A 15,380-nucleotide genomic window follows, 5' to 3' on the forward strand; every position below is an offset into this window, starting at 1 on the left:
AGGCAGAGGTTACAGTGAGCTGAGATTGCACCACTGCACTCCAGCCTGGGTGCCTGGGTGACAGAGCCAGACTCTGTCTCAAAAAAAAAAAAAACCAAACAAGAAACCATTGGAGATTTTGTGGAGTTGGGGTGAGGTTCCCACAACTGCTATCATTGTTGAAAACAGCTAGCACATTGCTCAGGATGCAGCTGCTTGTCCAGAGGTGTGTGAAGGGAAGGCGGACAGTGTACAAACTGAGTGTACTGCTTACACAGGAGGAAACCAACAAGGAGGCCCCAGAAGAGGCAGGTTCTAGCCTGCAGTTCCCCCACCCCACCCGCTGGCATCCATACCTCAAAGCACGCAGGCCATGCTTCTTGGTGAGTCTGAGTTGAGGGTAGGTAGCAGGGGTTTGGTGGTCCCCAGTGAAGTTTTTAGTAAGGTGAGGCAGATTTGTGTTTTGAAGGATCACTAAGGCAGCTAGCGAGGATGATGGATTGGTTGTTGCCCTCAACACTTTTGATAACAGCTCAGAAGCTCTAGGGGCGACTCACTGTTTTTGGACAACTTTGCCGGTTGAGCCACAGTCAGCGTTTTTGCCTGCTTCTACTCGCTACATATGTGACCGTATACGACTGGGCAGAGCAGTAGGGGGGTGAACTGGGGAAGGACATAGGGGTTGTAAACTGGCTGTCAACAGGCACATGTGGCCCACAGTTGTAATCGTTCAGCAGGTGTAGTTAATTTGAAGTGTGCTTCTCTAAGGTGAGACACACTCCAGTTAGTCGCAGGCTTCCTCTTCCCTGATGTCTTAAGGCAACTGGCTTCCCTCACATGTTATTAATCTGGTTCTTAAACACTTATTTGAGGAATATTAAGGATTGAAGATGCCTGAGACCTTGTGGATGCCAAGGGACCCTTGGGGCTGTGTGACCCTTGGTGGCAGCTAAGGCTGGTCAGGCTACAGAGAGGAAAACGGAGTGGAAAAATACTATGTCTCAGATGCCCTCCCCTTCTTCTCATTCCTCCCTTCCCCCTCCACACCCCCCTCCAAACATAAGGTCTAGAGGCAATGGTGAGTGGCCAAAGTCCCTTTAATATCCCTGAATTGCGTTACAAGTAATACTGCTGGAGGTGGGGAAGGAATGGGGGTTTGGGGGTGAGTTGGGATAGGAGGGAGGAGGAGCGCTAAGCGCTCATACAAAATATGGCCAAAAGGCTTAGCATGCATGGAAAATTATTGCTGTCAGAGTTCCTATTTACAGGGTCAACACCCTCCATAATTGCTTCTGCGACCCCTCTCCCTCCCACCATCCCTGCAGCCTCCCTTCACGCTGGGCCTGGGGCTGAGCAAAGGCCCATTCATCCCTCTGAAGCCCTAGGGACGTGCCCCTGCTGCAGGGGTGCCTCCGGTCTCCTCCCTCTTTTGTGGCTAAGAGGAGGGGAGAGGAGGATCCGAGAGTCCAGGACTCCTGTCCCCAAGCTGGGTGCGGAGCGATGGGGCAGAGGCGTGTGCTTAAAGCAGAGGGGGCCAGGGCCCGTGCGCATGGAAGTGTGTGCTTCGGTCCTCGCCCGCCCAGGCATGCAAAAGCGCAGCGGAGGAGGTAGTGGCGGCCAACGGGGCGGGTGGCTGGCAGCCCGGCCCCTCTGTCCGGGAGAGTTGCATAGACTTGGCCGGGAGAGAGCGACCCTCCCGGGGAGCAGGCCAGAGGCCCCAGCGGGTCCGGGGCTCAGTCGGTCCCTGGAACGTGGGGTCCTTCGAGAAGAGGAATAAATAGGAAACAAACTGGGGAGGCTCCTCTCTCCGGGCCGCCTGGAGTGGCAGGGGAAGGTTCAGGAAGGCGAGGACCTGCCCCATGCCTGGACCTCCTGATGCTCCCTCACCTCCCCAGTTGAGGGTCAGCAGGCTGCACCCCCCATTTTCGAGTCCCTTCCTTAGCGAGTGCAGGCTCTGATGAGGGTGGGTTTCTCCCGAGACGCGGGTGTGTGTGTGGTGGGGGCAGCCCTCTGTGGCTTGTGCTGTCCCTCTCCTTGTCTGGCTTTCTGACCTCCCAGTCCAGCTGGGGAAGCCAGACTGTCCCTGGGTGAGGCCAAGAGATTAAATAGAATAATAAATAGATAAATAAATAAATACACAAATAAATAACTGGAAGGACCCAGCCGGACAGGGGGAAGGGCATTGGTGAGGTGCTCCGGACCTCCCCACAACAAGTGAAGAAGGGGTCCTGTGGCCCTGGGGATGGGGGAAAGTGCTCAGAGAATCTGGGGGAAGGGCAGCTCCACACTGGACGCCCAGGTTGTGCAGTGGTGAGAGAGGGGTTCCACTAGGGGGCAGGACCCTGAAGTGCCCCTCAAGTCCCCTCCAGGTTAGGTAAACTCAGAGGGGTGAGAACTGCTAGAGGGGTGAGGGGATCTGGGGCTGGGAGTGGGTGATGAGACCCCCGTGGACTGAGGAGAGTGGGAAATGTCTGTGGGAGTGGTGGTGGTGGCGTGTGTGTGAGTGTGGACTTAAGGCCTGGGCATGGACGGGTCAGGGACAGACTTCAAGAAGGGTGAAGATTAGACCCCCAGATGGACACACTCTGGGAGACTCAGCAGAGAGGCCCGAGCTCTGGGGTTAGACTGTGGTCTCAGGGCGGCAGGGCCTGAGTCCAGGTATGGATGGGGAAACTGAGGCAGGTATGGGCGTCAAGGATATAGGTTTGCGGCTTTCACGGGGGGCTCCAATAGAGGAATGGTCAGAGAGATTCAGCTGAGAAGCGAGAGAAAAGATCTAGAAGTTAGAAGAGCAGCGCGGGGTCTGGACGGGAGAAATTTCCGGCTCTGGGGCGCGGGAGAGGTGCGGACCTGGTGCCTGAGTTGGGAGCCTTGAAGGCGCGGACAGGGGGTCAAGGTCCGAGGGGTGGCCGGAAAGGAAGTGGGTCAGGGGCTCTGGGGAAGACGGTGCTGGAAGTGAGTCATGGGTTTGGGGGCTGGAGAGAAAAGTTCCGGGCCGGGCCGAGGGTTCCCCGCGAGAGGGGCATGGGCAGGGAAACGTAGCCGGGGATGGGCGAGGGCGCTGCGGGCGCAGGTCGGGGTCCCGGGGCCCGTGGAGAGCGAGTTCCGGGCGCGCGGGTGAGGCTGAAGGCTCAGCTGGCCGGGCCGGCGGAGGCCGGCGGGGGCGGCTCGGCCCCCTTGACGCAGGCTGCCTCGCAGTGCTTGTGGAGGTAGGACTTGAGCGCGAAGCTCTTGTCGCACTGGCGGCAGCGGTAGTGCTTGAAGGCCGAGTGCGTCTGCATGTGCGCGCGCAGGTTGGAGCGGTCGGCGAAGGCCTTGCCGCAGTGCGCGCAGCCGAACGGCTTCTCGCCGGTGTGCGAGCGCATGTGGCCCTGCAGCAGCCAGGGCCGCGAGAAGGCCTTGCCGCACACGCCGCACTTGTGGCGCAGGTTGTGCGTGAGCACGTGCATGGCCAGCGCGGGCATGGACACGTAGGCCTTGCCACACGTCGGGCACTTGCGCGCCAGCTGGCTGTCCAGGCTGCGGTGCGTCTGCTTGTGGCGGCTCAGGTTCGACGACGTGGCGTAGGTCTTGCCGCACTCGGCGCACGCGTGCCGGTGGCCGCCGCCCGCCGGCGCCCCTGCGCGCCCCGCGCGTCCCCCGCCGCTCCCCGCGTCCCCCGCGCCCCCCGCGTCCCCGCCGCCCCCGCCCCGCCGCCGCCGCGAGCGCCCGTCTGAGATGAAGAAGGCATCCATGGAGTAGCTGTCGGTCACGGCCGCCTCCCCTCGGAAGTACCGCGCCGACAGGCTTGACTGCGGGCTCTCGGGGTCGCTGTACTCCTCCGGCGCCGCCGGCGGGTACGCGGGCTCGGCGGGGGCCAACTCCAGGCCCGGCTTCTGGTCCGCATCGTAGCTGCTCGGGGGCAGGCAGTGCGGAGCGTACCCTGGAAGGGGCGAGAAGTGGAGAAGGTGGTGAGAGGAGGCGCAGAAGAAGGCTTCCCGCTTTAAGCAGATCACCCCTTTCGCCCCCTGCTCGATGCCCCTGTGGCAGCTCCAACAGTGGTGGTCCCTGACCCGCACCTCAGCTCTTGGTGTCAGTGTCGTGGGGAGTCCCCAATGAGAATTCACCTCCCCCTCCTCCTCCCACTTGGCTGGAGTTGGACCAGGAATCCTGTCTGCCAAGGGTTTGAGTGATTGGTGGGTGGGCAGGCTGGGGAGGGTTCGTGTCGGGCAGCCTGGGTTCCAATCCTCCCTCCATGAACTGCAATGCAAATAGCCGCCACCCCATCCCACGGAGCATGGGACCGGCGCAGTTCTACAAACCGCGCCTTCACTATCGAGTGCTCACAACCATGGAATGATGGTCTTATTATAATACCCACTCTGCAGGTGGAGAAACCGAGGCACAGAGATGCAGCAGTCTAACCTTACAGTCAGTAAGTAGGGCCCAGATTCGAATCTTGCCCGTGTGACCCTGAAGCCCATGCTCTCTCTATTCCAACAACATTCTGCCACTGCAGTCCTGTAACTTCTCTGGATCTCAATTTTCTCATCTGCAAATGGAGCTTGTGATTGGACACCTCCTTTCAGGATCGTTGGAAGGACTGAGTAAAGTGACGATAATAAACGTGTATTAAGCTCTAACTGTTTGCTAGACTCTGCCTCGGTGCTTTACACATGTTAACTCATTTAATTGTCACGGACCCAAGGAAGTCGGCACAATTGTAATCCCCATTTTATGTGTAAGAAAATTAACAAAGAGGGGGAGCACACAGTAATTGCTGTATAAATGTTAGCTATTAAAATGATGCTTTTTACTTGGTTGAAGATTGTCTTCTTCCCCACCACACTGCGAGCTCCCCAGGGTTGGATTGTGTGCCCAGCACATGCCTGGCTCAAAGTAGATGTGTGACGAATAGATGTTGCATGAAGGAATCACAATCCAGTTAGACTCACCTGCAGCCAGGGTTGCTGGAGCATTTAAGAAGGGTCAAATGTGTGGCATGTAATAGGTGCTACAGAAAGGGGACTTCCTGGTACCTGCTCCCAAGTTTGCTTTGCTTTATGCATGTCTAGAAGTTGTGGGGACTCACCGGTGAGAATTCACCGCCCCCTCCTCCTCCCGCTTAGCTGGAGTTGGACCAGGAATCCTGTCTGCCAAGGGTTTGAGTGATTGGTGGGTGGGCAGGCTGGGGTCTCCCAGGGGATTCCATAGGGTGTTCTCATGGGCAGGGGCCATTCTGATTTGCCTCTGCCTCCGACGGCCTAGGCTGGTCCTAGCACCTTCCCTGGGGACCCTGGGGGCTGGGCTCCCTGGAGAGTTTCTAGCAGACAAACTTTTCATCCTAGCACTTGATGGGCAAGCAATTCCATTGTTCTGTGATTCCACAGAACAGTGAAGGTTAGGTTCCTTTTGGAGGTTTCACAGTTGGGGAGTGGGAATTGACCTCCTGGTGACCCCTGAGACCTGTAACCTCTCCTCCTTCCCTCCTCCCTGTAGCTTCCTTCGCCAAAGTGAACAGGTGGAAGAGGGTTTTGTTAGGTGGAAACAGGATTCCAAGATGTTCAGACTTTTAGCTAAGTACTCTGGTCAGCTTCCCTTCCCGGAACAGCCTGGCTGATTCCACCTTCAGGCCTTTGCCTCCCATCTGGCGTTGGGAATGGCCACAGGTTGAGGTCTGTGCAGCCCTGAAGGCAAAGGTGTGCCCTTATTTTCACCTCTGTTCCTTCAGCAGCCAGCACAGGGCCCTCTGCAGACAGAAGTGATTGGGGATTGTGGAAGTGGATGACTCAGTAGGGAGGGGCTCTGTGGTCAGATGCAAAGAGGGACAGTGATAGTGGCAATTTTTTCATCTGGGGAGAGGAGATGCCTCGTCCTGTGTCTCCTGTTCAATCTGCCTCTGGTCTGGCAGTTCCCCTGCTTCCCAGTCCAGGAACCAGGCCCCGTACTCAAGTCCCAGAACGTTCAGGAAGTATGATTTCAGACTGAGTTAAATACCTGTCAGGCACTCCCAGACCCCCCTCCTTCTCCTTCTGTATTTTCTCACGTTGTAATTCCTGGTGATGATGATAATAGCTAATATTCACTGAGCACTTACCGTGTGTGCCAGGCACCGTGCTAAGTGCTTTGCTCCCATCATCTCACTGAATCATCACACAACTACTGTTACCACAGATGAGGAAACAGGGACAGCGTGGTGATGGCACTTGCTCCAGGAGTAGAGCAGGGATTGGAATCCACTGCACTGTCCTCCTGGTTTCCCACATACTGGGAGGTCCTCGAGGAAGGGGCTGTGGCTGAGTTGTTCACCTCCTATCCCCAGGACCCTAGCTAGTAGGCACTTAATCAGTATTTGTGGAATGAGTGATAATAATTTGCAAATCCAGCCTCACTCCTCAGCCCAGCAGGAGCTACTGTAGACAGTCCTATCCATCTGGTCTCAGGACGGGTCTGCACCTCATGTGGCTGGGGCCAGGGAAGGGGAAGGGTGATTTGGCTCCCCAACACAGTCCGGCTGGGTGCCTTTGAGCAGGTCGTGCCTCGGGTTCTTTTTTAAAATGGGATTTATTTGGAGGGGCAACTGGTCATGTGACCAGCGTCTTGTATGTTCTATTATTGAAGAAGGATGACATATTGGATAAGAGCACAACTTTGGGGCCAGACAGCCTGGATTGTTTTGGCCCTACCATTCCCAGCAGTGTGACCTTGGACAAACGATTTGGCCTCTCCGTCCTCTACCATTTCAGTAAGGAGTTTGCCAGTAAACAAACAATATATAAACAAATAATAACCAACATTCCCAGAGCACTCCTGCGCCAGGCACCGTTACAAGGGCTTTCCACGCATGAATGCATTCTACCCTCATGACTCTCGAGGTGCTACCATTTTACACAAGAGGAAACCAAGGCACAAGGAAATTAAGCAACAAGCTTAGGGTTGTGCAGCTGAGAAGTTAGAGCCAGGATTCCAGCCTAGTGGCTGGCGCATTTTAAATCCACTGCACACGTTGGCTGTTATTATGAATAACAATAACAATCTCTCCAGATGGGTTTCTGTGCTGCAGCTTTCTTGGCGTCTGCCCCAACACATCTTGCAGCTCCTCTCTGAGCCTCTGTTTCCTCACCCAAGATGTATAATTTCGAATTCATGTTCTGATGGGAAAATTTCTGGTGCATAGTAGGAGCTCAGTCAGAGAACCAGAGCGTTCTCAATGAAGGTCTGTACTCATGGCGCCCTCTGCTGGCTGCCTTCAGGACTGTTGACCTTACCCCTGTTGCAAGGGGCTCTTTAACCAGAAATAGGGGCGCCTTAAACAAAGGCTGCTCATTTGCCTGGGGAGGGATGCAGAACTGTCTTCAGGGTAGGAATTGTGAGCGCAGATCAGGCATCCAGTCGGTGGAGTCTGGCATGGGTTGAGAGCATCCTATGAGAGTGTGTGTGGTCATGTTAGGAGGAAGTGGTTCTAACTTGCTTTGTGACTGTGGCCAGGTTGCTTAACCTTTCTGGGCTGAATCTATACATGAGAAAGATTGACTGGAATGGTCTAAAGACCCTTTCTGCATCATGGCTGAATCAGTCTCTCTGTGATGCTCTTTGCCCCCTCCATTCCCCGCTCCTCCAACTCCACCCCGTTCTCCTCATATTCACAGACATCTCCCTGTGCAATTTTGGGAAGTTACTTAACCTCTTTTTGCCACACCTGTATAAGGGAGTTCATAATAAGGTTGAATAAATGAATGCATGTAAAGTGCTTGGTACAGTGCCTGACATAATAGCTGCCCTCTTGAGCTGTTACTATTGTTGTCATTGGTAGTATTCCTACCTTTCCTGGTGATATCCTTCTAATCCGCCAGAGGGTAGGAGAAACACTTGTGTCTTAGGCTGCTGTGTGACCTTGGGCAAACCACCTCACCTCTCTGAGTCTCAACCCTGGAGACTCCTTTAGGACACTAAGCCATACTTTAACCTAATGCATGGAACCCGGACAGGTACCTTCCTCTGCCCTAAGGGTGGCTACAGAAGGCTGAGATGCCTATCCTGCAACTGACAGGGTGGGACAGGACTCTTACTTGGGTTCCCACAGAGATAGGGATGAGCTGGGATTCAGGGAAAAGAGAATCTCAGATGAAATCGCTCATGCTGGCCCACCCTTGAATTCAGACCCTAGCTGTGTGACCTTGGGTAAGTTGCACAACTTCTCTAGGCTCAAATCCTCCATTTGAGGGATGGGGACCAGAGCCACCCTGTCATGTAGGGATATGGGGAGGGCCCCAGAAATACTTTGGAGATGTGTACATGTCACCTGGGAATGACTTTGCTTTTCCCTGCCCAAGAGCCTTGATATATTAGACTGAGAGTCCAGAATCTATTTTTTTTTTTTTAACCGGTACTCAAAGGAGTGGTGAAAGGGAAATTTATGAGAATTAAGGTGCTGGGCCCTCTGCAAACACTGTCTCATTTAACTGCCTGACCCCTGGAGTGACGGAGGGGGATCTGTAACAAGAACTACCACTGTTACTGCTGGTGCTTCCAACTGACACCAGCCTCCCTGTGAGCCAGACATCGCACTGTGCCCAGAGGCCCAGAGAGGGGAGAGATTTGCCCAAGGTCACTGGAGAGGGTGGAAGGTTTGAAACCCTCCAAGCCCTGTGTTTTTTCTAAAACACCAGAGAGGGCATGGAGACTTGCTGGGGAAGGGATCTTCAGTTGGTGGGGGAAGGTATGGTGGATTTCCTCAAACACACCACCTTGTTGGTCTGTGTCCCGTGGGATAGTGGGGTGGTGGGGGCATGGAGAAGCTGTTGTGAAAATGGCTCAGCCCCTTGGAAATATTTGTAAATCATACTTAATAGAAGTAATGCCTATCACTTATTGAGCACTTACTTGGTGCAAGGCACCCTGCTAAATGCTTTGTGCACATTAGCTCATGTCTAAGGTCACTTCCCTCCTGCCCTTGTTCTGCAGAAGCTGAAGCCCAGACAGGAGCCTTGACCCACCGCAGGTCACAAAACAAGTTCTCACCAGAGCTGGGCTGGCCTCCTTTTCTTTTTTTTTTTTTTTTTTTCAGTCCAAGACTCCTTTCCCCAGTCTCTCCTAGACTCCCAAGGTACCAAACTTTCTCCAGGGAATTTCTAGCCTCAGCCTCACCTCCCTGTCCCAAGATGGGCAGACAAAGACAGGGGCCTGGTGGTGGGCCAGCTTCCCAGGCGGCCCACTTTCCTGAGGAGGGCTGGGCCCGCTGGGTGGTGGGGGCTGGAGGGGCTGCTGCATGGGTATATTTAGAGCTGCTTCTTGCTGTGCCAGGGCCTCGGGCCTCGAGAATCAGCTCTAGCCAGCTGAGCAGAAAGCCAGGTCTGTCAGCAGCAAAGCGGGATAAAAATAGTTTCTCCTGTCTGCTCACAGAGCTGGGCAAAGGGGCCGGGTACCTCCCCCCCCCCTTATTATAGCATCTTTGTTAGCGGTTCCCTGGGCACCGGACCAGAAATGACACCCACCTCCTCCAAAGGCCTGGCAGCTGGTACATCTGCCTACGGGGAGGAGGTCCCTGAGTCCAAATGAGTAGGGGACAGAGTGAGGTCTGGCCCAACATGACCAACGCTGCAGGGCTTGGGGCTGATGCCCGCTGACCCAGGCCCAAGGAGCTTCGAGAGAATTCCAAGGCTCTTTTCCACCACCCCCACTTCTTCGAATTCCCCATATTCTGGCCTTTCCTGACTGTGACCCAATTCCTGTGGCCTACAGGGAGGTCCAGAGCTCTGCAGGAATCAATAGGAAAGATTTTTTGGGGGGCGTGGAGGTGAGAGTGAGTGGCTCAGGGTCTTTAGTTGCCCAGCCTGGTTGGCGGAGCTGCCTCCTGCTCCCTTGGGGAGATCTCCAGTGGACGCTTTCTGCGCCTCCTTCCGGAGACAGAGTGTGTTGCACAGTGCTCCGCCTCCTCTCCTGGCCTCCTGCTTCCCGCTCTGCCCCTTACCTCTCTAGAAGGGTGCACCCAGAGGGCCCATTCCAAACCCCTCCCTCCCCAAAGACTGGCAGTGGACGCTTCATTCCAGGAGAGTCCACAGCTGGGAAGGAGACCAAGAGGCCTGAGGGACCCCAGCTCTCTCGGCAGAGGGCCTTGAGGCTTTGGGGGGGAGGCTAGGACCTGTGGTTGGAGCACCCACCAGAGAGGTGTGACTTTGGGAAGTCACCGGCCCTCCATGACCTCAGTTTTGCCTCTGTAGCTTAAAGTGAATCTTCCCCTGCCCTTCCTGCCCTTTGCCCACTATGGATTTGTGTGGCCTGAGAGTGCCTTTGGGATGCACAGATTGCTATGCTGACATAAGGGACTTGGTGTACTCTCCGGCCCTCCTTCAGCAATCAAAGACTGAGACTATCTAAAGCATGGAAACCCTCACGTCCCTCTCGTAACCCTACCCCCAGGTTTTAGAGGAAATCAGAGGTTCCCAGATTCCATATCTCACATGGGGCCCATCATTCCACACTTCCACTGAGCCCTGTTAATTCATAGGAAAATTAGATTTCTGGATCCCTAGAAGGTCAAAGTGGAAAGAGATCATATTCAACTGTTTGATATTATGAAGGGGAAACAGAGGCTGGGAGGAGAGGGGAGACTAGGTCAAGGCCACATGGAAGGCTAATGGTGAGTCTAAGACTTGAACTCAGCCCAGCCTTGAAGAATGGATCTGGACATGATCTAAACTGGAAATTGGGCCTGAGTCTTGATTCTGGACCCAGCACTTTGCCCTGGACCTGTTCATAGATATTGAAATTTGAACTTGGACATGGATTTGTCCTGGATAGCAGGCCTGGACCTATAACCTCAGACAATGACCTTGGACCTGGTCCTGTACCTGAAGTTTGACCTAGGCATTGGACTTGGACCTCAGAGCTGTACCTGGATGTTGGACCTTGACCTAGACTTTGAACCTGGGCCTCTGACATGTCTTTAACCCGGACCTTGTACCTGGACCAAGGTCAAGATACCAGGGGAAGGGGTGGTTATAGAAGACTCAGATGGGCCTGCTGTGTGTCCGTGGGCACCTCCACAGCCTTCTCTGTGCTCACTCTTCCAAAAGATTGGGGAAGCCCTTTTGCATCACTGCTCCCCAGAGGAACTTTCTGAGGTGTGGAATGGATGCGTGGGAGCTGAGGACATTGGGCCCAGCTCCTGGACCTGGCCTGGAGCCACTACCTGGCGCCATCAGAGGGAGTGAGAGGAAGTGGGTGCTGGTTTAATGTGGTCAACTAAATAAGCCCATAGAAGTAGGAGAGTTTCCTCAGCCTGCTGGAGGAGGCTTAATGTAGCTGCAGAGGGCAGACAACTGTGTTATTGGATTGGCATTGATCCCTCATCTGCCTGGGTTGGATGTACTCTGAGAGGGCATGAGGGCAGGATGGGGTGGAGATGCAGAGGAAGGGGGGGCCTGGCTCCCAGCTGGGGTTCAGAGTTGAGGTGGAGGGGAGCGGACACTCCAGAAGATATTCTTGGCAGGGACCCACAGAGACCACTGACATGGATATGGGTGGGCCGCCTTCTCTGGGGTAGCTGAGAGTCCCAGCATCCCTCAGGATGCTGAAGGCCCGGTCTGTGGGGAGGGCCTGGTGGAGTTGGAGGTTGAGGTTAGCAGAGGGTTAGAATAATGTGAGTTGGCATCTCCCAGAAAGACTGAGTCTGCTCAGAATCACCCAGGGGAGAAGAGGGGAAGGGAAGGCAGTGGAGGAGCAAGAGAGGCATCTTATTGGAGGGGACAATGAAATTAGATCTGTTCCCATTAGTCAGGGAGCTCTGCAGAGAGACCTGGTGCTTTTCTCATTTTGGGGGCTCCCCTTCCCTATTTAGCGGTTCTGTGGGCTTAGGGGGACCCTGGGTCACAGACACACTTGCTGCACCCTCTGCTCTGCCCGGTGGTGGAGGCTGAAAGGGTGTGGGAAGGCAAAGAAGAGCTTTGCCTGTGTGTGTGTGTGTGTGTGTGTGTGTGTGTGTGTGTAGGAGGAGGAGGAGTCCTCCAGGAATTCTCCAGCATTCTCAGGCATTCCCGGAGCTGGGGTACACCTCTTTAATTTGGGGTTCTGCATCTTTATCAGCTAGGAGCTTGTGGTTTCTCTGACCTCCACATTCACAGGCTCGCCCGGCCCCTGCTCCCCCCACCCAGGTTTCCCTTCCACCAGCCTCATCCTGACCCTGCAGCCTGAGCTGCAGGAATGGCTTGTAAGAAGATCTTTCTAATAACTGGAACTATCTCCAGCCCCAGGCCTCCCCCTCCCTCCCTCCGTCCCTCCCTTCCTTCTCTTCCCTCCCTCTCCTCATCTTCCCCCCTCCTCTCTTTCTCCTTGTTTACCCAGCACACTTACACACGCTGAGAGAGAAAAACGTCGGCTCAGCAATTTTTCACACTTCCCTCAAATGCTCAGCAAGGTTATTTCCGGCAGAGCGGAGACAACGGGCCACCAGGAGCCAGCGGGCTCTCAGCAGACCCCTGGCACCCTCCACCCGCCCAGGGAATAAGGGATCCCTCACTGCTCAGTCTGGCCACACCCCAGGGAGGAGAGAGGCCCCTGAAAACAGGACAAGGCAGACTTTGTATTTCCCAGTCATACCTAGGCTTGGTCTCTGGCACTGACCATCCACTGCAGACACTGCCAAGGTGGCCAGGCCAGGGTGCCGGTCCTCACCATGGGGTAGCCTACAGAGACCAAAGCCAAGAAAAATGCCTGATCCCAGAAATGCTGCCACCCTCAGCCAGGTGGCGTATGTTCAGTGGAGCCCTAAGGAAACCCTGACAATAGCCTCTCAGCATCCTGTTAGACCTCTGTGCAGGCATCTCCAGTGCCCCACACTTCATACTTGACCTTCACAGAAGCTGAGCTTGTCAAAGTTGGAAGGATGCTTAGTTTATGGCATCAAAACTCTTTCACTACTGGGTATGGTGAGGACCAGAGAAGGGGAGGCGCTTGCCCAAGGTCACACAGCAAGTGAGAGATGTAGAGCCCAGGCCTCCAAGTTTCAGGCCAGGCTTCTGGCTATCAGGACAGCCTCAGGATTCCTGAGAGGTCAGGGAGTTGGTCTGGAGCCCCATGGGGAAAGGGACAAAGACAGAGGTGGTTCTAAGGCATTAAACCCGGTGGAACCTCCACAGAAATACCCTGCTGGTGGCTCTGCACCCGCCCTGCTTCCCACTATTCACTCAGGGGCTCCTTTCAAAGCTTTTTTGGACTGAATTCAAGGCAAGGCATTCTCTTGCCTCCCTCCTGAGGAACAGCCTGCAGTTTTGGCTGTGCATGGGAAATTCTCTGGGCTTCTCTGGGTTTCCTCAGCTGGCCTGGGGACAGGTCCAACGGGGCTTCAGGGGTGGAATCTCAGAGCTTTGTGTCAGTCCCTTAAGGGATCCATATCCCAAGCTTGCAGATATTTTGGTTTCTACTAGCTTTGAGCACACAATCCCCAGCTTTGGCATGGCCCCAGGGCCACCCTCTGTCCTGCCAGCCCTCAGCCCAGCTCGGCCATGTCCCTGGGCTTCTGTCCTCCTCCTCAAGAAGCCCTGCGGTCAAGAAAAGAGGACAGTAGAATAAGGGACATGTGGGCAGAGGAGAAGGGTTTTCTGTTAAGGATCTGGGGGAGGCCAGGGGATGAGGGGCTGTAGCTGTATCCCTGATTACTCTGTAACTTCTTTGACCTTGATGAGGTCACAAAGCCCTTTGCCCAGCACTCTGTCTCTACCTGGTGTGGCAGAGTGATGGAATGTGGGTGAAGTGCTTGGAAATCCCAGAGGTGGAAGCCCCCACCCTCCCAGGCTCCTATCTTTGCCATCTCAGTTCCCCCCTCATTCTCAGCCTTTTCTTTTCTCCTCCCTCTCTCTCTCCCCACCCCCCATTTCTCTCTCTCTCTCTCTCTCTCTCACACACACACACACACACACACACACACTAAAGCTGCCACATGTGATGTCAGATCTCTCACTACCAAAGGGACATCTCCTCTCCAGACACCTGCCTTGGTGGGGGCCATCAGGGGAGAACCCTTTTGTGATCCCCTTGGTGGAGGATGAGATCCACAGAAGCAGTCTCCACTTCTCCCTGCCCTCCACAGATCACCCCCTTCTGCACCTGAATGACCTCTCTTGTCCCCCAAACCCTTGTCCCTGCAGGAACTTGTTCTGAGAAGAGATGGTGTGTGTGTGTGTGTGTGTGTGTGTGTGTGTGTGTGTGTGTGTGTGTGTAGTGGGGAGGGGGCTTAAAAGGAGCAGCAGGGTTGGCTCTGGAGGGGGCTGAGAAGCTGGGGATGGGGAGGGAGTGCAATCCCAGGGACCAGGAGCTACTTTGGGGGAACCCCTCCCAGAAATCCCTTCTTTCTTGCAGTCCCCAGGACAGGCCCAGCCTTTGGCAGGCATGTGGCTGAGGGTAACAAAAGAGTTATTGAGAGAGGGGGTCTGAGAGCACTTGTGTGGCATCGGCAGGGGAGCAGGTTTAAAGGGAGGGAGGGCGCCCCCAGCCACCCCCAGGGAGCCAACCCTGTCTCTCCAGGGACTGAACATCCAGGGCTCTTTACCTTCCCCCTACCCAGGCAGCCAGCTTCTTTTCCTCAACTGGGGAGAGGGGACCCTCAAACTGCCTGGTGCCTTAGTCCCCAGCACTGGTCCCTCATGAAGGGCCCTCTCTCTGTGTTCTCTGGCCACCCCCTCACTCTAGCCCTATTTGAGGGCCACAACTTTCAAAGTCCCGGCTGGCGCGTGGCTGCGGGATGGGCCGACCCGGCGACTTTCCCTTTGTACGACCTAGCCCCTGCCCCGCCCGCACGGCCCTTGGAAAGCCCGGGAGGCGCACGCGGCCAGAGAGATCTCCTCCTGGGGTTTCCTGTCGCGCGCGCCCCTCCTCGTGGCCCAAGTTGGGGAGGGCCCCAGCTCCCCTCGCCTCTCCTCCCAACACCCACCAGGACCCCCGGTCCTACTCACCGTTGTCCCCGGGAGGCCCGCGGGAGCCAGGCAGCACGTAGGCTGTCTCCAAGGGGTGGTAGGTGGGGGCCGGCACCCCGCTGCACTGGAAGCCGTCCCCTTTGATCTTCTTCACCAGGAAGGAGCGCGGCATGGTGCGACTGGCTGGGGGCTCGGCGGGGGCACTTGCGTGGGGCCCCGGTGGGGGGAGGCGGCCAGCCGGGCGCGATTGGCTGTCCGCGCGGGTTTTCAGCACTGGACAGCTCCCAGCGGGCAAGGGGGCGGACGACCGCTCGGAGCCGGCCCGGGTGGCGGCGGCCCCGGCTCGGGCTCGGGCTCGGGCTCGGGCTCCTGCTCGGGCTTGGCGGCGGCGGCGCGCAGACAGGGGATCGCTGGAGCTGTGCTCAGCACTCCGGCTGCCGGCTTTATATGGGACGCAGGCTGGAGGAGATCAGGTGGTCCCCTAGCAATGGAACTGTTCAGCGCTCTAATCCA

The 15,380-nt window shown here is 55.8% G+C and overlaps 1 protein-coding gene across 1 annotated transcript; it reads right to left on the reverse strand.

The window, feature by feature from the left end:
• Positions 1 to 1,058: 1,058 nt before the first annotated feature.
• On the reverse strand, positions 1,059 to 15,135 carry SCRT2 (scratch family transcriptional repressor 2). The gene is made up of 2 exons (XM_032295363.1): positions 14,907 to 15,135; positions 1,059 to 3,901 (listed from the first exon to the last, which is right to left on the reverse strand). Exons 1-2 carry the CDS (start codon positions 15,037 to 15,039, stop codon positions 3,111 to 3,113), a joined length of 924 nt encoding a protein of 307 aa, XP_032151254.1. The 5' UTR covers positions 15,040 to 15,135; the 3' UTR covers positions 1,059 to 3,110.
• Between the last annotated feature and the right edge of the window lie 245 nt (positions 15,136 to 15,380).

Source organism: Sapajus apella, unplaced genomic scaffold (genome assembly GCF_009761245.1).
Source record: "Sapajus apella isolate SASKATOON/1434 unplaced genomic scaffold, GSC_monkey_1.0 scaffold33, whole genome shotgun sequence".
Taxonomy (NCBI): Eukaryota; Metazoa; Chordata; class Mammalia; order Primates; family Cebidae; genus Sapajus; species Sapajus apella.

Excerpts from the sequence above, each read along its gene's own strand:
- SCRT2 (XM_032295363.1), bottom strand. The coding sequence starts at position 15,039 with ATGCCGCGCTCCTTCCTGGTGAAGAAGATCAAAGGGGACGGCTTCCAG. Across the intron at positions 3,902-14,906 it reads CGGGCCTCCCGGGGACAACG|GGTACGCTCCGCACTGCCTG; the intron begins GTGAGTAGGACC and ends CGCCCCTTCCAG.